Source organism: Suncus etruscus, chromosome 19, assembly GCF_024139225.1.
Source record: "Suncus etruscus isolate mSunEtr1 chromosome 19, mSunEtr1.pri.cur, whole genome shotgun sequence".
In the NCBI taxonomy this organism is placed as follows: domain Eukaryota; kingdom Metazoa; phylum Chordata; class Mammalia; order Eulipotyphla; family Soricidae; genus Suncus; species Suncus etruscus.
In genome coordinates, this window is record NC_064866.1 from 22,494,724 (window position 1) to 22,517,815 (window position 23,092).

A 23,092-nucleotide genomic window follows, 5' to 3' on the forward strand; every position below is an offset into this window, starting at 1 on the left:
GTTTAGATATAAAATTTCAGTTACTAGTTGGGTTTACCAATATATTTATTTTATTGGTTCCTCATAAATAACAAAGTTACAAAGATATTCAGAGTTCAAGCCTACACTGTTGAAACACTCACCCTTCACTAGTTCAACTACCCTCCATTAATGTCTTTCCCTCCCCTCCCCAAAAATCTCTGATTCAGGCACTCTGTTCCCTCTCTACCTCAACTCACAATCCCCTCCCAAACCTTCACTGTATTGTTCCCTTCCCTAACTTATCCACATCTGCACCAGCAACAACATTCCTATTGAAGATGAGATGCATTCTTTATCTCTACTTTAAATGCTAGGAATGGTCCAGAGCAGCAGATAAGATGCTTGTTGTGGGCCTAACAGATTTGATGTCTGGCATCATATATGACCCCCCAAGTCCCATCAGGAGTGATCCATAAGCACAGAACCTGAAATAATCCTTAAACAGTGTTAGGTATAACCTAACAATATTTTTTCAAACAACTAGAAATTTAGCTAAATTGGTGTACAATGTTGAATTCATTGTCTGCCTTCTCCCTCAGTGAGGCCAACTTGGTATACTTGTGGAATAAACTTTCTTTCCTCAATTTTGTATGTTCCTTATGAGTAGCTGCTGTGTCACTTACCCTCTCTCCAGGATCACCAGGTGGTCCAGTGGGGCCCTGCAAACCTGGAGGCCCCATATGACCCTGCAGAGAAATAAGCCATGATCTGCATTAATTTCCAAATGTTATTAGTATTCATGCAAGTTCTTCTTCCTAAAATCAAAGAGCTCACTTATGTTTCATGAATATACATTTTGCTTTCAAAACAATGGCCTGTTTATCTTTCTTTGCAAGGACAACATATAGAGATCACTGTGTACCTAGAACAACCCTAGCTCCACAAAGCAGCTCCTGATAGAGACACAAACATCCTGAAAACAAACAGGAAAGATGAACATGCCAAGGTAAATTCCATGCAGTTCCTCCCCCAACAGTTACTGTATATTCATCCAATTGACTTGAAAAGATCAAAGAAGAGTTCAAAAATGTAGAAATCCTTCAGCTAGAGACTTTTATCTTAAGAATTAAATAGTTCCACAAAGATGGACGATTTATATTTCTTTCTTTATCTATTTATTTCTGTCATGCTTATAACATTACAGATGAAGACACATACTATCACCAACCTAAACATGAAAACTACCTGAATGGACACATTAGTTACCTGTGAAAGTTGGTCATATCCCATGCAGCAGTAAAGATCAGAAAAATCCACTATTGTATATATACATATTTCCATAAAAATTGTCAAATATAAAACATTCAATTAATTTAGAAGGTGTAAACACATTTAATCACACAACAAAAAAAATCAAAATACAATTTCATTTTAATAATCTCAAAAGAGTATCATCTGCATAGATGAATCATAAATTAAATCAAGAATAAATATCAGATCTATAATTTAAACTAATATCTAGTATATGTAAATGCAATAATAAATTAAAAATCTTAGGGTCAATTTTGAAGAATAATATTAAGACATGTGCATACCACTGGTCCTGCTGGTCCTGGTGGCCCTTCTACAAGCATTCCCTATAATAAATAAGATGATAAAGGTTCATTTTCAGAAAATTATAATTCCTAAAACCTTTTTTATGTCTTTAATTTAATATCACATCACCGCATTCTACAGAGTAAAACTTTTTGAGATCAGAAAGTTAAATAGAAGTAGAGTGTGTAGGGTGCATGTTGTGCACATCTCAAACCTAGATTTAATATCTAGTACCCATTGTGGAAAGCTGGGCATAGATCCAGGACCCCCCAAAACAAAAGAAAGTAAGAATTTCTTATTTCTAACATAAAAAAACTAATAACAAAAAAAAAACTAATAACAGGGACAGAATAGAACATTGTGTTATGTGTTCGTGTTGCATATGACTGACCTAGGTCTGATCCTCAGCATTATTTATGGTCCCCTGAGCACATCAAGGGCTAAATCCTGAGGGCAGAAGCAGCAGTAACCCCAGAGCATCTCCAGATATTTATTGCCCAATACCCAGTCCCTCCAAAAAGAAAATAAAGACTCCCCCCAGACTCAAAAGTGAATTTTAAAAATGATATATTCACATTATTAAATGAACATTTTGTAAATGAAGAAAGCATGGCTCTAGTCAAATAATTTTTATTCATGTCACAAAAACTGGAAACTTTTTCTGTATTAGAAACTATAGTAGCTTTATAGTTTTCTTTGTATAGGTCCTTCACGTCTTTGGTCAAGTTGACTCCAAGATATTTGAGTTTGTGTGGCACTATTGTGAATGGGATTGCCTTCCTGACTTCCATCTCTTCACTATTATTATTGGTGTATAAAAAGGCCATTGATTTCTGTAGGTTGATTTTTAAGAAAAATAAAAGTCATTTTTGTAACAATCCTCAGAGACAATTAGAGGAGAGCTGGAACACCAGCTCACTCCATGAAGCTCACCACAAAGAGTGGTGAGCACAGTTATAGAAATAACTATACTGAGAACTACCATAATCAAGTGAATGAATGAGGGAACTGGAAAGCCTGTCTGGAGTACAGGTGGCGGTGGGGTGGGATGGAGGGAGATTTGGGACTTTGGTGGTGGGAATGTTGCACTGGTGAAGAGGGGTGTTCTTTATATGACTGAAACCTTATCACAATCATTTATGTAATCAAGATATTCAAATAAAGAGAAAAAAAATTAAAAAAAGAAACTATAGTAGCATATGTATCAAATACACAAATCACCATATATGTAAGAGTCAGAGTTATTATAATCTCTAAGACAGAAAGTTTTCCTAGAAAAGAAATTCACATTTTAACTCCTATTTTGGTTGACTTAAATTCGTCTTCTCAAAATAAAATTATTTTAATTCACTTAAGTATGGTATCAATTATGAAAGTTTGCATTAGATTTTTTATATATATATAATTTTTATTTTGATCATAGTGTCTTACATATTGTTGACAATAACATTTTAGGTACATATTTACATAAAATCAGGGGGGATTCCCATCACCAATTTGTCCTCCCTACACCTCCGTTTTTGTCCTACCTCCCATTTCCTCTTCCCTCAACCCCAGGGCGGCTAGAATATGTGGTCCCCTCTGTATCCAACCCACTACTTAGTAGTCTTGCCCCTGTTTGGTCTTGATGCCTCCCTTATCTCCCCCTCTAACTGTAGGCAGGACTAGCTAGTTCAAGTTGCATGATTTTGCCTGAAAAAGAGAAGACAAATAAACTAGGGTAAGAGTCTAATACTCCAAAAATGGATGGAATCCTTCTAGAGGCTCTCATCATCGATTTGGGAGATGAAGGAGAAAAAGAAGGTGAAACACTCCACCAGTACCAAAAAAAGAGTCAATTATCCAGTGAGGACTCCAGCTATATCGATAAGCACCACAAAAAACAGACGAAAAACAAAACAAAACAAAACAAAACAAACAAAAACCAAACAAACAAACCAAAAACACGCCATGGTCTTGAAATAAGAAACATGGCATAGCACATAACGAAAGAAGAGAAAAGAAGAGAAAAAAAAATAAGTATAATTGGGGACCACGATTTCAGTAGTCACACCCAAACAGAGAAATCGACCAAAATAGATAGGTAAATAAAAATAATAATAACAATAATAAATGAAGGAAAAATATATATATAAATATATATATATATGTATATATATATAAAAAATAACCAAGGTTTTGTGGTTTTTGTATTTTTGTTATAGTGCATATATAATACATATACAACTACATGAGGTGGGCCATGTTATAACTAAATTACTATACCAACCTTAGGAATTATTCACACCAATACTTACAGGTTCTACTACTGCTGGCTCTCCTTTTTGTCCTTTTTCTCCATAAGCACCATGTCCATTTATCTGTTGAATTAAAAATTCAAATAGCCTGCTTTGAAATAAATAATGCCATAAGTATTTCAAAGGAAAATTAGTCATCTATGTGTGTTTATAATATTATAATCTTATAATAGGTAGATTTTACAGAATGTTATAAAGTTTCAAAGATTGAAAATATAAAAAAGGAAAGTATAGTGAACCTAATTAATAAACTTTCAAGATGATTGAAAAATTATTTTTTAAAATAATAAAAATAAATGGAGCCAGAGTGGTAGCACAGCAGTAGGGCATTTGCCTTGATGCAGCTAACCTAGAACTGGCCACGGTTTGATCCCTAGCATTCCATATGGTCCTCCAAGCCAGGAGCAATTTCTGAGTGCATAGCCAGGACTAATCCGTGAGCATCACCCAGTGTGCCCCCCAAATAAAAACAAAAAATAATAAAAATAAAAACATGTGTTACCCTTAATTACTAATCTAAGGCATTAAACAAAGCATAAAATTGAATGACAAATTTTCTAAATATAAGAAATCAGATTTATTCAAAACGAATGACTTTATATTTTAGAATATTTATTATAATTCAGAAAATTATAATAATGCTAAATTTTATGCCCTCCATAGGAAAAATTATTTAAAAACCCCACCCCAATATGCTCCCAAACTTTCAACATATTCACTGTTTATTCTAGCCTAATCTATTTCCTCCCCTATTTTCCCCCACTTTGGTCTATTTTACAATGCCAATGTTGTGTTAATAACTCTATTTTATGTGACTAAATATTATAATGCAATTCTATTTAAGATTATCCTCTTAAATAGTCTACTTTAGTATAGCCAGAAACACAAAAGTCAAAAATTCTCACAAGGAAGTATCTGTCCTAGTAGTGGAAAATATAATTAATTAAATTAAAGTCTAACCTGAAAAAATATGAAAAGACATTGAGATAAACATGGAAATACTCCAAAAGAAGACATACAATTACATGGAGCATAATACTGACTTACACTTGTTTCTGTGAAATCAGTTTCTGCTGGAACACCCGGACCAAATTCTTCATTAGTAGGACTTGTTGGCTTATCTTCATATTCATAAAAGTCATATTCACCTAAATCTCCATCTACTAGTAGACCAGAGTCCCTGCCGTCTATTTCTTTGTTTTCATATAGTATATCCTCCGAATTTTTCCTTTGGGGATCATAATCCTCTCCAGTTATATATTCTTCAGTAAATACCTCTTCAACTGGATTTGGCTATTAATTTACATTGCAAGGAAGTGGAGAAGATGAAGTTTACTGTTAGTAATGCAAGTTAAGCATTTGCAAATCCAGTTTGATGGCACGTGAAAAGAAATAATTTGAGTAGTACACAAGCTAGATTGGGGCTGGAAAGATAGCCCTCATTATCATGGAAAGTAATATTTTTGTACATTGGCATGTACAAATTCATATTGCTTTCTAAGCATTTTTTAATAAAATGCAAACATCCATATTGAGTAAAGCATATGCATTTACTTGACCCATTGAGAAAAAAATAAAGCTTTGCAGCTTAAGTGATATTGCAGCTAGTAGGGTGTTGCTTTGCAACCACACACCCAGGTTGTATCCCATGTAATACATATGTTTCCCTTAACCTTCAGAAGTAATGCCAGACATAGAGCCAGGAGTAACCTCTGAGCACTACTGGGTGTGTTCCAAAAACAAACACACACAAAAAAACCAAGGTACTAGTAAACACTATATTTACTTTGTGGTTGAATACATCCAAATGTGGTTAAAGTTCATGTAACACAGAACATCATTCTGAAATATGATTGCACTGGTTGAGTTATGTAGGCTTATTCTCAGTTCCAAATATCTGATTCAAATGCCAGTATTTTTCATTACAATATTTATCAATGCAGCTAACATTTATCATTGCAATATTTCTGCAGAGTATCAGGTAAGTAGGAAAGTTAATGAAAAATGCCTTACAGCAAAATAATAATAATAAATTATGCTCTCCAAAATTGAATGTAATAAAAGATTATATGATTGTACAATCTCATAAAAAGTTGAGCACAAATAAAAGCAATCATATCATTAATACTATCTCAAAAATATAGAAAATTGCCTTGTGTAAATTTAGTTTTAGAAGTAATTGGTTATTAACAGCATAAATCTTAAATATATTAAATATGCAGATTTTTTCCATATTATGGTTTGATAATATTCATATATAATAATTTATCTTTTAATTTTATTATTTCAATTTTTCTTTTCAAATGCCTGACAGTGAAGCAAAGTCTTACACATACAAAAACGTGCTTTACCACTGGTAAAGTCTTAGTCTTATTTAATTTTTAAGTAACTTACTTTCTATTCCATAATAAATCTAGATGGTATAGTGATATTGGTGAAATAAGGTGTATTACACAAAACAATAATTTATTACAGAAAATATTGAATTTTCTTTATGATAGATTCAAGCACACTAGTTACTATTTATATGTATTCATAAGTTTTCATAAAAAAGAATAAAAAATTTGAACTATATTATCTTAACCCAAATTAATATTCTATTCAATAAACAGCAACAGAAAAGATCTATCAAAATCCAAATAAATTATATATATTCTTTGTGTTTAAAAATTAAACTACTTTTGGGGTTAAAATGATAGCACAGTGGTAGGGAGTTTGTATTACATGAGGCCTACTCATTGGAACCCAGGTTAGATTCACAGCATCCCCTATAATCCCCTGAACCTGCCAGGAGCTATTTCTGAGTGCAGAGTCAGGAATAACCACTGAGTGCTGCTGGATGTGGCCCAAAAATAAAATAAATAAAAATTAAATTTAAAAAATTACATTTTATCAGATTGTTTGCTCTCATAATTCATGATCACCAGATAGATGAGAAAAAAATTGAATCATTTAATGATACAATTTTTGCATTAGAGAATGTTCTTCCTCAAAAAAGGATCACGTTATGAGAAGACTTTGTCACAACAACATGTTGACAAAGAATCAATCCCAGAAGCTCAATTCTAGAAGCAACCAAGAAGTAATTAGCAGTCAATTCAGCTTGATCAATTTATCATTTGCATGAAGTATAAACTCATGCAAACATGTATTGACATTGATTTCAAATGAACTGATGATTTTAGTGTAATGAACTGTAAATATTTCTTATAACTCGACAAAAGGGAAAACTAAACTTATTTTTTAGAGATAAAATATTTTCCAGAGTGTTGTTGAATGTCAAACAGTATAAATTTAACAGATTGTGATTTCATACTATCTTTATTACCTCATTTGGTCCAGAGACACGCCTAGGAGTTTCTGTTTGGTAACTTCCCATTGTTCCATAGTTGTAGTCTTGAAAATCATCAACAATATTTGCCTAATTATATAATAAAAAAGAAAATGAATTAGAAAAATGTAAAAAAAATAATGCCAATATATGAAAACGATCATTTACTTCCATTATCAGATTAGCCAAAGGAGTATTTTTCTAATTGGGTTAGGACTATGGCTCATCATCAGAGATCTTCCAGCTTATCTAGGAGAGATCTTGATTGCTTTGACTTTGCTACCTTTACCCCTAGTTTGGCTTTTGTTGCTGCTTGATAAGTTCTCTTCTTCTTGGAAGCCATTTTGTCAGATTTAGGGGGTGTAAACTTTTTGGATTTTTCCTTTGAATTACTGGCCATTGTCTTCATCTTCTTTTTGAAATTTGATTTCTTTTTCTGTAAAGTGTGGTGAAAGATGGAATAAAAATATAAATAAAATGAAAAAGAAAATAAAAAACATGGATGGAAGGAAGAATATGTAAAGCAAAACTAACACCACTCCTTCAGGACTGCCACTGTTGAACAAAAATCAGTTATAAGTTCCTAGAAATCAGGTGAGCAAAGGATAAGTCTGAGAAAGGGTAGATATAAAAATCATATGATCATTATAAAAAAGGGACACCATATATATACATAGGCCTCTTTAATTTTACCTCAGTTTGTGCTACAGTCTCCTCAGTTACAGGGGGTCTCTCAGTTATACTCTCAGCCTCTTTATATTCTGTTTCCCCATATTCATAGTCATATTCCATTATATCCTCAGGAGCATACTACATTGCAAAGGAAAAAATACCAGGTCATTTTATTAGTGGCAGGAAATAAAATTAACCAAGTGGGAATCATCTTAACGTTTACCGACAGTAAACCTTAAGGAATTATGTAATTATTGTGTTATTTTGTATGACACTGAAGTATCATATAGTCTCACATAGTATACTAAGAAAGCAAATGACAAAGCAGGTTTTCTAAGGACAGAACAGTGGTAAAGATTATGAGAAAAATTAAAGTTTTGAATATCAATTCAAACGTTTAATTTTTGAATATTAATTAAAATAACAGCTATGTATTTGGACATAGTTGTTAAATATTCATGTAAGTTTTATTTGTAAATTATAGCATATTTCTCTATAAGAATTAGATGCTGTAATTTCAATGAGACCGCTTTTGCATTAATCTATGTGTTTAGAAATAAATATATGGAGAAAAGTTTAGAACAAATAAAAGGATTTTTATTTTTTGCTTGTAAAGGAAAGAGTGAAATGGAATATAGGAATATGAAATGAGTCTATATCCCACAATACAAAATAATTTAATTTAATTAAATAATTAAATTTTAAATAATTAAAAATTAAAGTTTAAAATTATATATACCATAAATCTCTTTTTCTCTTGTTACTAAAATAAATAATAATATTTATGAAGCAAAGTTAAAATTAAAATTAGATATTTTTCATAATTAATAATTTTTATTTTATAAAAAGTAACTACAAAAATGAGCATACAACTTTACTATAGTAAATTACTTAAATTGAACTCACAGAGGAAAGCAGAAGCTTATTCTAGATTATTATCTATTAAATAACTTAATAAATATACTTATCAGTATATAAATACACATTAAATTATGTGAAAAAGTATGTGTTCACATCAAAGTCAATCAAACTTCTACCAGCCATACAATCTTAAGAATATAAGTGCTGCAAATAAGTCTATCATTTTAATAAGACAAATAACTGCAAATTACTAAATATAACATAAAATATAAAGCTATTTTGTTTGTGTTATTAAATTAATACATAAATTTGTGTGTGAGTACACAGTTTTATTGTAATAAAGCAATTTGAACACTTTTAAAATTTAAAACTGAGCATCTTTCTTTTTCAATAAAACAAAAAGAAAATAGAAAAATAAAAGTACATAACAATAGAGAATGTCATTTCCAAGTGAGCTCCTATAGGTTTTGCTGATTTTCCCTCTTCGAGGTTGGTATGAAGTAATCATTACGACAAAGTTTTATTGACAAAAGTGTCATCTTAAACAGCAAAGATATTTATTCTACATCACAATTAAACATGTCAAGGAAGAAGACACATTTTCAAAAAATTTATGTTAAAGCAAAACAGTTAAGAATGTTTAAGCATGCATCTGGTAAACTTTCCATTATTCCACCATTGGAGATCCACTGGAATTTCAACCAGTCTTTTAAACCAATAATAACTATATACCATAACAATTAAGAGAACTGTGATCACTATTTCATCATATGCTGAAGTGCAAAAGAGTGAATTTTTCTCAAAAAGACTTAAAAAAGGGGGCTGGAATGATTTCATAGTAGGTAGGGCATGCCTTATATGCAGCCTGCCTAGATTCAATCCCTAGCATCACATTTGGTCCCCAGAGTCTGCCAAGAGTGAGTTCTAAGTGCAGAGCCAAGAGAAACCAACCCCTCAGCACTTCTGAGTGTGGCCCAAGACAAAACAAAATAAACAAACTAAATTAAAACTTGAAAAGAGGTCAATCCAAAACTGATCCCCTGATAATTTTTGTAAATGTGATCATGTGGTCCATTATAAAATAACCTTCCTAGAAAAAATATTTCTACAGAGCTCAGTTATTCATATTGAAATATGATCACAAACATCAACACGCCTTTAGTGTTCTTTAGTGTTCTTTTTTTTTTTATAATTTTTGGGTCACATCCAGTAGCGCTCAGGGGTTACTCCTCGTTCATGCTCAGAAATTGCTCCTGGCAGGCTCAGGGGACAATATGGGATGCCAGAATTCAAAACAACGTCCTTCTTTTCTGCATGCAAGAAAAATGTCCTACCTCCATGCTATCTCTCTGGCCCTTCATTTAGTGTTCTTTCATCAAACTTTCCTTTGTTTAAATTAATTGGAACACATAATGATTGTATCTCTCCAAGATATCTTATTTATCAGGAATATACATAAGAAATACTTCAACAAAGCTTTATGATAGATAAAATTATCCATTATTATGTAAAATTTAAAAATTCATGTTTATATAAAACATTTATGCTTTATTAGCAAGATAAAATGTCAACTATATATAGAAAAGTTAATGCTAACACTATTAATAACATCGTTAATTTAGTAAGATCCAGAAACAAATTCATATTAAATCAATAGAGATGAAATTTACCCAACAAGTGATTTTTTTATAGTTATGGAAACCTAGGTTGGTATGGAAATATTGAAATTCTTTGATTTAATGGCTACTGTCCTTGAAAAGTGAAAAGGGAATATAAAAACCAATAAAGATTTAGCTGCCTATTTTATGCTTTTGCTTATAAATTAAGAAAAGTGTAGACTCATGTCTATATAAATGAATCTCAAAAATATAAATGAATAGTAGTGTAAAGGAGAGGCCAGAGTGGTAGTACAGCGGCAAGGTGTTTGCCTTGCATGAGGCTGACCCAGGACGGACTTGGGTTTGATCTCTGGCATCCCATATGGTCCCCCAAGCCAGGAGCAATTTCTGAACTCAAAGCCAGGAGTAATCCCTAAGTGTTGCCCGATGTGCCCCCCCCCCCAAAAAAATATAGTGTAAAGGATATACTGAACATAAAGCATAAATCAGAGGTGTTGACCTGGGGAAATAATATAAGGGTTCAGCACATCTTGCATGCATTTAGTCCTGATGGGATTCAATACACCAAATGGCCTTCCAAGCAGAGCTGGATGCTCCCAAAAATATCTGCTTCTTCTGGGATTGCCTTGGGTTTTCCCAGAGTGGAACTGAAGCTTCTCGGCATAGTCATTTCTTGGATCCATCCCTCTTGTCAATATGAGAATCACCAAACTAACTCCAGGAACCTGAGATACACCAAAGTTACACCACCATCACCCCCAAAAAAGTGAGTTGGAACTCATGCTCTTTAGGTTCAATTCCCAACATCTCCTGAGTATCAGCATATACATCAATTTCCCTGAATACCATTGTATGGCAAACACTGAGTACCATTGAGGGGAAAGTCCCTGAAACATAAGGTATAGCCCCACACAAAGCAAAATAAAAAACATAGATAGTTATCTGTAAATTTTAATACATAGATTTTTGAAACCAAGTACCAATTTACTTTATTTATTTATTTATTTATTTATTTTCTACTGTAGGATGAAAACCTTTTATAAACTCAATAATTATTTCATGTGCTTGGACTCATTTTTAACAGACACCAACCAAATTAGCTTTGGTTGTGGCCTGATGATGGAATTAGCCACCACACTATCTCTGGCATGAGAGAACATTTTGTTTTGTTTATTTCTTGAAGCATTTTACATGGGAGTGGACATTAACATTATTTACATTATTTTTTTAAATTTACGCAACAACTTACTGGATGTAATACTGAAAATAATTTATTAGGGCTTTGTTGGTATTTGAAACTTTACAACTTATTTTTGGAATTAATCCTCTCTTCTCACTACTGAATTTTAAGTATGCCTTACAGATAGGTCAAGATAAGATAATTAGTTTCAATCAATCATATTTTCATATTCAAAGAGACATAAAGTTTTGGAGTAATTTCCCACCTGAATTGTAAAAAAACAGCACAAATGGTAATATGTGAGAATAGATTGATAGCAAAAACTGGCAAAAATTCTATACCTCTTACTGTGCTAGGAAGATACTAGCAATATTATACAATAATTATCTCGGGCTGGAGAGAGAGACAGTACAAGAGTTAAGGCACAGCTGGCTCTAGCGCAAACCCTGGTACATGGTTCGTGAAGGATCATCAGGTGCATCCCGGTAGACCTAGTCAATTGTAGTGGTGAACTACATAATTCCAAATTGCTGGCAGTGCTAGAGTAGCCTGCATTCTTATATTGAATTACCACCTGGGAATGGCAGGGTATGCTGGGGACTCTTAATGCCTCTTAAGGAGTCCGAGTGGTAGCACAGTGGTAACTGTGACTGACCCAGGACAAATGAAAGTTCGATTCTTGTCATCCTACATGGTCCCTGGAGTCAGGGGCGATTTCTTTTTTTTCGTTTTGTTCTATTTTGTTTGGGGTCAAACCCAGCAGAGCTCAGGGTGTTACTCCTGGCTCTAAACTCAGAAATCGCTCTGGGCAGGCTCAGGGGACCTTGTGGGACTCTGGGATTGGAACCACAATCCATCCTGGATCACCCTCTTGCAAGGCAAATGCCCTACTGCTGTGCTATCTCTCTGGCCCCGCCTGGGGCGATTTCTGAGCACAGAGCCAGGAGTAACCCCTGAGCGATGCTGGGTGTGGCCCCCAAAAACAAAACAAACAAAAAACAATGCCTCTTAAGAAATCCTCAAATGCAAAATAAAGCTGTCATCTTATTGTGAGAATTAAGGAAAATAACACTTAGAAAAAATACCTTAATAGTAGCTAATTCTTAATAAAGTAGTGTTCATTATGATATATAAACTATAATGTAAATCATCATATAATATATAAATTATGCTTGCCAAATTATTTTTTTATTTTTTATTTTTTGTTTTTTTTTTTTTTTTTGGTTTTGTTTTGTTTAATGGGGGCACAGCCAGTGATGCACAAGGGTTACTCCTGGCTAGGCAGTCAGAAATTGCCCTGGCTTGGGGACCATATGGAATGCTGGGGATAGAACTGAGGTCTGTCCTAGATCAGCCACATGCAAGGCAAATGCCCTACTGCTGTGCTATCACTCCAGCCCCAATGCTTGTCAATGTAAAACAGAACCATATAACTATAAAATATATAATATTGAAAGTTATATAACATATATATGATATTTATAATTCCACATCCCCTTATATTTTATTAAAACAATATGTTTTTATTAGCATATATTTTAGAAAAAAGTAAAAACCCAAGTTTGACATTTTAGAAAATATTAACTAGATATATCACCAAATGAAAAAGAAAATGGAAAATTTGTATTTCAGACAGAAAAGACTAACAATTTGATGTCAAAATAACATCATTTAATTAACTAACAATATTAAAATGTAAAAAATATACCTCAAAGGTAATATATTAAGAAAGCATACCTTTATTCCTCCAAAAATCAGTCATATCTGTTGCTAAAAAGAACAAGACTTAACTTTCTTGAAACAGGAGCAAATAAATCTCATCAACCGAACATCCAAATGAAATATTATTATATTTATACTTGACACTTTTAACACAAGCAATCATTAATGTCCAATTAAATTGCCTTTCTGTCCAGATTCTTAAGACTACATTCTTAAAAATTAATTTTAGGCTATAAAAAGTAAAGCAAAGAACTAATCCAGTCTTAGAATTATGGGGAAAATATTAATTTTAGTAATTTAACTGGTAAAACCCAAACAGAAATGACAATAAATTTAAATGAAGTTAAAACCATGAGCTATTCTATACAGTAAAACTCAAAATGGGGGACATAATAGAGGATTTAAAAAATAAGAGAGTTTTGGAGAGATAATACAGTGAATAAGATGCAGATCTTGCACAAGCCCAATCAGGTCTGATCTCTGACACCTCATGTAGCCCCAAGCTTTCATAGAAAATGATGACATATTTCTCAAAATCTAGCCTCGTCTGTGAGTTATGCATGGCTATTTTGAAAAAAGGAAAAATTAAAAAATAAAAAGGAAATAAAAAGGAAAAATAAAAAAAGAGCAAAAAAGTTTCTGTCGAAAAACATGAAAACATGTTCAAGTACAAATTACAATTTAATTGAAATGAAAGAAATAGAAAAAAATCTCGTCTGTAAGATTACCCATATTATTGGAGGGAGAAAATCCACCCTGATTATATTTTTCTTACCTCATCAACCTGAGGTTCCTGAGCCTGCGCTGCCTTGGGTGCTGAGGAATCACAGTCCGGGCTATAATGTTCACAGTAATCATAGGCAGCTTTGGGGTCTCCTGTGATCAGCAATTGCTGGATGTCTCCCTGCAAAAATACATGGGTAGTGTCAGAATATTGAATAAGCATGTATTTAAAATATGATGTATACAAGACAAAATGAGTTTAAGTGTTAGAAGAAGAAAAATAATCTAGATACAATTCAATGGTTAAATGATCATATAGGGTTCACAGAGAAACTTATTTTCCAAAACTTGCTCTTAATAAGCTGTTATTCTGTTACTTTGTATTCAGGAAATAGTTTTTTTTTATTTCCTGGCACTTCATTTTTTCACATTCACAGTTTATCTAGAGGTAAATTTAAATAATTATTTGATTGTTGAATAACAGCCCTGGATGGGGCTGGATGATGGGGAGATATGAATGGGGAATTGGATGTAGGGTGAGGTCTTTTTCCTCCAGCCTGGGGCCACATGTCTGCAACCCTCTTCAGCCAGCCGGTCTTCAGGTTCAAGATAGCAGCAGGGAAAAGACTCACAGGCAGTCAAGTTTCATGAGACATCTGTTTTATTCAAGGCCCTAGTCAACAGATGTGGCTTCTATCATAATCTTTCATGCTGAATCTATAATCAACCCTGCATTCAACCTCTTTCAGCCATCTCTCCTTCTGCTGCTTCTTCCTCCATCTCCCTTGCTTAATTTCCCTCAATCCATCCTCCAAATCTCCTTCATGCCTCTGAGGTGATCCTCTTATTACCTTACAAAGATTCCCACCCTAAAATGGGCAGGTCTTAATATCAGGTAAGGTTACATAGGAAGATGGGGGTGGGATGACATCTGATATCAATAAATGAATCTCCACCCATAAAGCAATGGATTTCTGGTATTAAGCAACAATTAAATTGGGTGAAATAAATTTACTGCTAGGCAAATTTGTATAAAAATTGAAAAAAAAGTGTAGGTTGAGCTAAATATGTGGGTTGGCAGTAGACTATTTGCTTCATATGTGTAAGGTCCTGAGCTTATTCTTGGTGCAGAAGTAGTCCCCGAACACTTTCTGAGTGTGGCAAGTTAAATGGAAAAGAATGTAAATTGGTGCCTCATAAATAACTGAGGATGGGGTGCCTGCCTTGCATGTAACTAACTCAAGTTCATTAACTAGTATCACATATGGTCTCCTCAATGCCTCCAGGAGTGACCTCTGAGAACAGAGCCAAAAGTAAGCCCTTAGCACATCTGAGTGTTGTCTAAAAACTGAAACTCACTAGTACATATCATATGATATGTATATATATGTATACATATATATATATATATATATATACACCCAACTATTACATCCACTTAAAAAATTGATATAGGGGCCGGAGATATAATGCAATGGTAGGACGTTTGCCTTTCATGCGGCTGATCCAGGATGGACTTCGGTTCGATCCCTGGTGTCCCATATGGTCTCCCAAGCCATGAGCAATTTCTGAGCACATAGACAGGAGTAACCCATAAGTGTCACGAGGTATGAACCCAAAACTAAAAACTAGATAGATGATAGATAGATAGATAGATAGATAGATAGATAGATAGATAGATAGATAGATAGATAGATAGATAGATAGATATAGAGATGATATAGATATAAATATATCTAAGAAAATTCTACCTGCAAGTACTGAAATTTTGTCCAGAAATAAAAAAATCTAAATTCTATATAAAATGGAAAGGAATTGTATATTTTTAAGAAAAATGTAATACCTAAGTATAATTAAAAGAATATACATTATTTTAATAAAAATAAACATTAGAAATAACAGTAAGGCTAGCCAAAGATTTATAATCTCATGAGTTTATGGAAAATGTTTTAAAATTATTATAACTCTAAACTTTAGTATAAAATAATTTAAAATAAAAAGTTTTAACTTGGGGCCAGCGAGGTGGCGCTAGAGGTAAGGTGTCTGTCTTCCTTAGCTAGCGCTTGCAAGGACCGCGGTTGGATCCCCCAGCGTCCCATATGCTCCCCCCAAGCCCGGGGCAATTTCTGAGCACTTAGCCAGGAGTAAGCCTGAGCATCAAACAGGTGTGGCATGAAAAACCAAAAAAAAAAAGTTTTAAATTAGATTTTATATAAATATTCTGCCATTTATGTGCACTTTTTAGGTTTATAGTAAGTATTTGCATATGTACAGCTTAAGTTTAGCAAAATAAAGTGAATGTATGAAGGACAACAGTTATCTTTAATGATGAGAGTTGTGAATATCATATGCATGGTAAGAGGCTCCTGAAGCATTTTTATGAATATAAATATTTAATTGTCATTTTGGCAAAGGTTCTCCCACTCACAGGAAACCTGGAGACCATTTCCAGTGATACCCATCCAAGTTTTCTAACCTGGATGAACAACATTAGTGTCTAAAGATAGGGAGATACCTAGAACCATCAAAGTCATTGTAATGAGCCTCCAGAAATATATCTAATGGTATTTAGAGTACTAAGGACTACCAGTGCCAAACCCTGTCTAGCAAATACAAAACAATGCTACATCCCCTGTGTTAACAAATTTTGAGACCTAGGGAGGCACCAAGTTTTAAAAAGGCCCTAGTTAGTTGAATACCAAACCTGAGAGTTTTTTTGTTTTATGTTTCTGTTTGTTTTTGTTTTGTTTGGTTGCCACAACCGTTGATGCTCAGGGGTTACTCCTGGCTATGCACTCAGAAATTGCTCCTGGCTTGGGGGACCATATGAAACACCAGGGAATCGAACTGTGGTCCATCCTAGGTCAGCTGTGTGCAAAGCAAATGCCCTACTGTTGCGCCACATCTCGGGCCCCACGGATTTTTTTTTTAAAGCTGTCTGCTATCACAGAAACTTTTTCAAAGCAGCCTGTACTCTGCTGAAGAAGGCAGCATAAAAAAATAAACCCTGTAGAATAAATGCTAGAAAAAAATAACCTGTACTCATAGGCATTAGGGCCCTGAAAACCTTGATTGTCTGTCCATAAGATATTCAGGAAAAAACAGGATGTAGCATAAATATTATTGATACATAATTTCAGCTAACATTCTAAAGATTACTCAGATTTAAATTTACATAGATTCTAATATTCTTTATCTAATAATTATTATTCATTTTTAGAGCCTCTCTTAAAAATCACTGATTTATAAACACAACTTATGAGGAATATTTGTTTAGATTCTAGTATTTTTATTTAGTCTTATAAAATACTTATAGAATTATCATCCTCAAATCTAGCCTTGCTCTTAGCCTACATGAAATCATATTAAGGGTTAACATTACAAGCCCCAGTTCAGTATGCATAAAACCAAAACAATTCTGAACTGACCTTGCTACTGAGAAACTTCTGATAACAAGTGGCTTCAAAAGTGAAACACCAGCTTTTTTTTTTAAGAAGTTACTGGTCTGTTTTTGTTGTTGTTGTTGCTGTTGTTGTTGTTGTTGTTGCTTTTTGTGTTTTTGGTTTTGGTATTTTTTGCCATAGCTGATGGTTTGAGTTTTTGGTTTATTCTTTTTATATGTTTTTTGTACTTTCGTTGTTACTCCATTATTGTTTTTTGTTTTTGTGTTGTTTTGTTACCTTTGTCTTCTTTTTTATCTTCCTTCTTCTAAATGAATATTTATAACACCTAGATGGAGTTCTCCTAGTTTTTCTCTTTATTGTTTGCCTCCTCCCACCATAATTGTACAAAGACAGAGACAGTCATATGTTCATGTGATGGAAATAAAAAATCATCAGACTTAAATACCAAATCCAAAGTCAACGGCAAAAGAATCGATACCCAATCTACAACAAGCTGTACAAGTGGGGAACAGTTCCACTAGCATTACTAGGGGGTAAAGAAGGGAGATGTGGGATGCATGCTGGGAACAGAGATAGAGGGAGGACAACACTGGTGGTGAGAATGCCCCTCATTCATTGTCACTATGTGCCTTAACTATTACTGTGAAAGAACTGTAATTCCCTTTGACCACAATAAAAATTAAAAAAAAAAAGTGAAACTGTCCTGAATCAGAAATATGCCTTGAACAATTTGTCCCTGTGCCTATTTTGGTAAATTAGCTTTGTCTGAAAATTATGACTTGAAAGAAATTGAGTATTCCACCTTTTACTTTGAATAAAAGGAACAGATTGAACTCAATTTGACTCCTTGGCCTCTGTCTCCGAAAGCAAACCCATGCACACACTTTCAAGGGACCCCAGAAGATTTCTTAGTGTCAGGAATAGTCTATGACAAAACAGTTGTCCCTGGCCATGGGGTCCAGCCCTAGCATGTTTTCTCTTTAAAACTAAAACATAATAGTACACATTCTATCAATTCTTGTTTGACTTTATTTTTTTCTTATGTATACAAAGTTCTTCTATTTTCCATGTGCATAATCATAAAAAATTTTCTATAAAATAAACAAAAATATATAAATGTAGGGCCTTTTTCCTATGTTAGAGTTTAATGAAAATATGTGGTATCAGAAAAATGGTTTAATATCCTGATGACTGTTAATGTGTCAAAGTTAATTGCTCAAATTTTCAGACTTGTCTCTTGATTCTTATTCGTCAAAGAATTTCAAATCGAATTTAGTTCCCAGTAAAAGGACTCACTGACTTGCTCAAAACAACCTGCCAAATTTCAGAAAATATGCCAAGGAAATTCATGTTCCTATCAGCTCTATTGTTCAAGCACGTGTGATTTAATAATATAACCTGAGAATAAATGGGTCATGTGATTTAGATAGGAAAGCTCACAGAAAGACAGATAATTCAAATATTACCCAAATAGTTAACACAAAAAACAATGTTGAACTATAACTATTGACAAACATTTAAAAATATTTAAAAATGTAAAATATGTATATTTTAAGTATATTAAAGTGTCTTTTCTATTCAAGTTTAGCAAATAGGTACTGTATAATCCCATGAATGGTTTTTAGGGCCATTCATGGCTGTTCTTGGGTTTCCCCCAGGTTCTGTGCACATGGATCACTACTGGAGAAACTATGGTATCGTAACAGGTTCCAGGAACTGAACGAACGTTTTTATCTGAGTTCAAGATAAGCATATTATTAACTGTACTTTTTCTCTTGCTCAGTCTTATAACTTTAAATACCAACCTGAATTCTGGAAGATTAAACTGTTTAATATTAGTTAGAAAGTTACTTAGATTTAAAAGAAAAACCGGTTTTAGTAATATATGGAAAAGAACTCTTAAATAACAATTGCCTACATATTTCACTGAATTTTGGGACATTAGAGTAAGAAATTTAATCTCCCTGACACTGGAGTAAACCACACAGCTGAAATTATGTTTTAGAAAATGAATTCTCCAAATTCCCCAGAGCACATTCTTGTCTCCATTAACTTGAAACATGTGGGTGAACTAAATCCTAAAAATAATTGAGTAACTTTTTTAGAACTGTAAACAAAGAAGTAAATTGAGTGTTATCCTTAACAAAATTGTATTTCTCAAATACGGAACCTAGATGCAGAATTAACTAGAATCAGTCAGCTAGCAGATCTGAGAAAGTAAATTAACTCAGAAGTAATAAAATAGATCACTGGATACAGTGTTGAGATATTAAGGAAATAATCTGCATGGTTTGGAGGCTGGATATGATGATGGAGTAGGGAAACATCTGCAAGATTTGGTGTCTGGATATTGATGATAAAGTAGGAGGGAATGGTAAGGCAAGCTAAGAAAAAATACCTTGGAGAGGAATATAGAGAAGTCCTATAGCTTCTAATGTGAGCAATGGTAAGGTGGTAAAGTCATTTACTCAGTTAACAAAAATATTACAGGAGGAATCTTGGGGATCAACTCTTAAGAAAGAATAAATAATGATTATGACCAGAACAATTTGTTTTCCACTTATAAAATTTGCCTTCTTTTAATTTATAGTCCTTCACTTTTTCTACCTACAGTAAGACAGGTTATACCAACAAGTCAAGTTATGTAACTCAGTAAAATTTAACATAAAATGCTTAATTAATCTAACAGGAGAAGATGATATTTTAAACAATCTGTTCCATTTTTTCCCTCTTGTAATTTAGTAAAATGAACTTGAAAAAATTTCCTAGATTTACTGTGATGGACTATATAAGAGACTTTAACCTATCATCCAAATTTATGGTTTAAGTCTGAATTTAGTAACTCTATTTGAAATTGGAATCTGTAAAGAGATAATTAAGGTGATATGAAGTTATTGGAGTGGATTCAGTTCCAAAATAACTAGCCTCTTTATAAGAGATAATAAGATCTCAGAAAATAAAGGGGAAAGCATGTAAAGACATGGGGATAACATATGCAATTATAAGCCAAGAGATGTTTTTATTCAACCATGAATATACCTAGGCCTCAAAGTAGTCACTGTGGGGGCAAATATTTATATTGTTACTAATATGTGGTGTATTGAAATGGTAGAACAAGGATACTATTACAGAGAAGTACTAACTTTTAAAGCATAAATTGTTTATGTTAACTATTTATAAGTCCAGAAAAGTCCTATTAAAATGATACTTGTTACTTAAAAATAATTTGGCTTTGTATAAATCTATTATTAAATACACACTGTAGAAGTATTATATTCGAGCCAGAGAGATAGCACAGTGCTAGGGTGTTTGCCTTGCATGCAGCCGACCCAGGAAGGACCCGTTTTAATTCCTGGCATCCCATATGGTGCCCAATCTGCCAGAGGAGATTTCTGAGTGCAGAGCTAGGAGTGGCCCCTGAGCACCTCTGGTTGTGACACAAAGACCAATCAATCAATAAATAAAGTGAAAAAAATATAAGATTATTTAATCTTGCCAAAACTCAGAGTAATCATGGGTTATAAACAAAGCAACACTATCAAACTATAAAACTCACACACTGAGCCTACTTTTAGAAAGCAGAAAACTTAGGAAGAGATAAATTATGGAAGGTACATACTTTATTTTTGTATGTGGGCCACATCCGTTGACTCTCAGGGTTTTTTCCTGGCTATGCACTCAGAAATTGCTCCTGGCTTGGGGGACCATATGGGATGCTGGAGGATTGAACAGAAGTCCATGCTAGGCTAGCATGTGCAAAGCAGACGCCTTATGGCTTGAGCCACCACTCTGGCCCCTAGAGGTACATATTTTCTTAAATCTTACTATATTCCAATTATGAGGAAGAAAGGGGTGAAGATGGGGTATGACATCCACTCATCTGGGAAAATCAAAAGAATGATTCACAAAGAGATAATGGCAAGATATCTTGTTTGGGTTTACAATAAAGGTTGGTTTCCCAAATCCTAAACACTCACACTTTTTACTCATGTTGGTCCAACAAATCTAATTCACATAAGCCACATTCATCAAAGTATTTTGAGGAAAAACTCCAGGAAAGAAAAAAGAAAATTTACCAATAGGAGTCTGGAAGGAAAAGTTGGAAGGGAAAGAAAGAACTTATAGTAGTTTTCCACTATATTTTCCTAGCCTATAAAAAAGCTATCTATTTGGGCCAGAGAGATAGCACAACAGAAAGTGCACTTAATTTGTGTATCTGACCTGAGTTTGATTCCTAGTTTTTATATTATCCTCTGATATTATAAAATATTATAAATAATAAATAAAAATATGGAATATAATATTACTCCTAAGCACAGAGCCAAAAGTAAAACCTGAATACAGCTGAGTGTACCCCAGTAATTTAAATAAATCATAAAATAAAAGCTGCTATACTCATAATTCCCCCTGTTGAAAAAGCTACATTAAATAGGAATCTAGCTTTGAAAAAGTTCTTTACTGCAATTTATGCTCCTTTCAGATCTAAGAGAAGTAATTCTCATAACCAGGTTCCTAATCCTTCTTTTTAACACCTCATAAATCACCTGACTAGAATTTGTTTTCTACAAATCCCAGCATGAATCTGTAGTGAATACGAGAAAAAAGGACAATAAGTTTAAAGTCTTAATAGCACTGGCATCTCATTTTCAACTAGATTCAAACTCTATTACTTAAAATAATTTTTGTCAGAAATGTATACTGTCCATCAAAACAAATACATGACATAAGATGGTCTCTACCTGTACTTAATCAAGTGGAATCCAATTTAACACAGGTCATACAGACTCAGAGAAAGCAAGGATTTTATAATTTGTTTATAAGTTTTCAGTTTTTAGAAAAAACCAAACACAATCATGTTTGTAATCAAAGTGTTTAAATAAAATATTATTATAAAAAAAGAAAGAAAGAAAAATCCTGCAGTGAGTTTGTATGCAATAAACTTTTGTTTAAAAAAAAGAAACTTTTGGGGCTGGAGAAGTGGCACAAGCGGTCAGGTCTGATTTGCCCACTCTAGCCTAGTATGGACTGTGGTTCGATCCCCCAGAATTCCATATGGTCACCCAAGCCAGAAGCAATTTCTGAGTGCATAGCCAGGAGTAGCCCCTGAGCAACACTGGGTGTGGCCCAAGAAAAAAAATAGGAGGAGGAGGAAGAGGAGGAGGAGGAGGAGGAGGAGGAGGAGGAGAAGAAGAAGAAGAAGAAGAAGAAGAAGAAGAAGAAGAAGAAGAAGAAGAAGAAGAAGAAGAAGAAGAAGAAGAAGAAGAAGAAGAAGAAGAAGAAGAAGAAGAAGAAAGTTTTGAACTTTAACAAATAACAGATTTGAAACTGGAAAGTAGTCAGAAATACATAAACTTATTATATTAGCTTAGGTGTGTTAAAGATAATATTTTGGAAATACAAGTTTCTAAATGTCAATGTATGTGAAAGGTTTGGAACCTTGCTGAAGAATTCATCTATATAAAATTTAAATCCAAAATAGCTTCAGTTTCAAGAAACTTAAGATCATTTTTAATAAGTAAATTCCATTAGAAAAATGAACAAAATAAAAGAAAAATATACATTTAATTATTGTCTGGCACTATTAAAAAAGTAATAGTTTAATATAATTATACAATATTTCAACAAGATAGTTTCTCAACACCACAAGCTAAATCTGTTCATATATGACATCAGAACTGTTGAAAATATGAAGGGTCTTGGTAGTAATTTTTAGCTACATAAGACAA

The 23,092-nt window shown here is 33.3% G+C and overlaps 1 protein-coding gene across 1 annotated transcript in view; it reads right to left on the reverse strand.

Moving 5' to 3' along the window:
- COL11A1 (collagen type XI alpha 1 chain) overlaps positions 1-23,092 on the reverse strand; it is a 206,166-nt gene that overhangs the window by 122,728 nt on the left and 60,346 nt on the right. The window contains exons 5-11 of the mRNA XM_049765836.1: positions 14,015-14,143; positions 7,879-7,995; positions 7,183-7,275; positions 4,902-5,147; positions 3,855-3,917; positions 1,557-1,598; positions 645-707 (exon numbers count right to left, since the gene is read on the reverse strand). Coding sequence (XP_049621793.1) covers positions 645-707; positions 1,557-1,598; positions 3,855-3,917; positions 4,902-5,147; positions 7,183-7,275; positions 7,879-7,995; positions 14,015-14,143 — 753 coding nt within the window. The remainder of the gene's footprint in view (positions 1-644; positions 708-1,556; positions 1,599-3,854; positions 3,918-4,901; positions 5,148-7,182; positions 7,276-7,878; positions 7,996-14,014; positions 14,144-23,092) is intronic.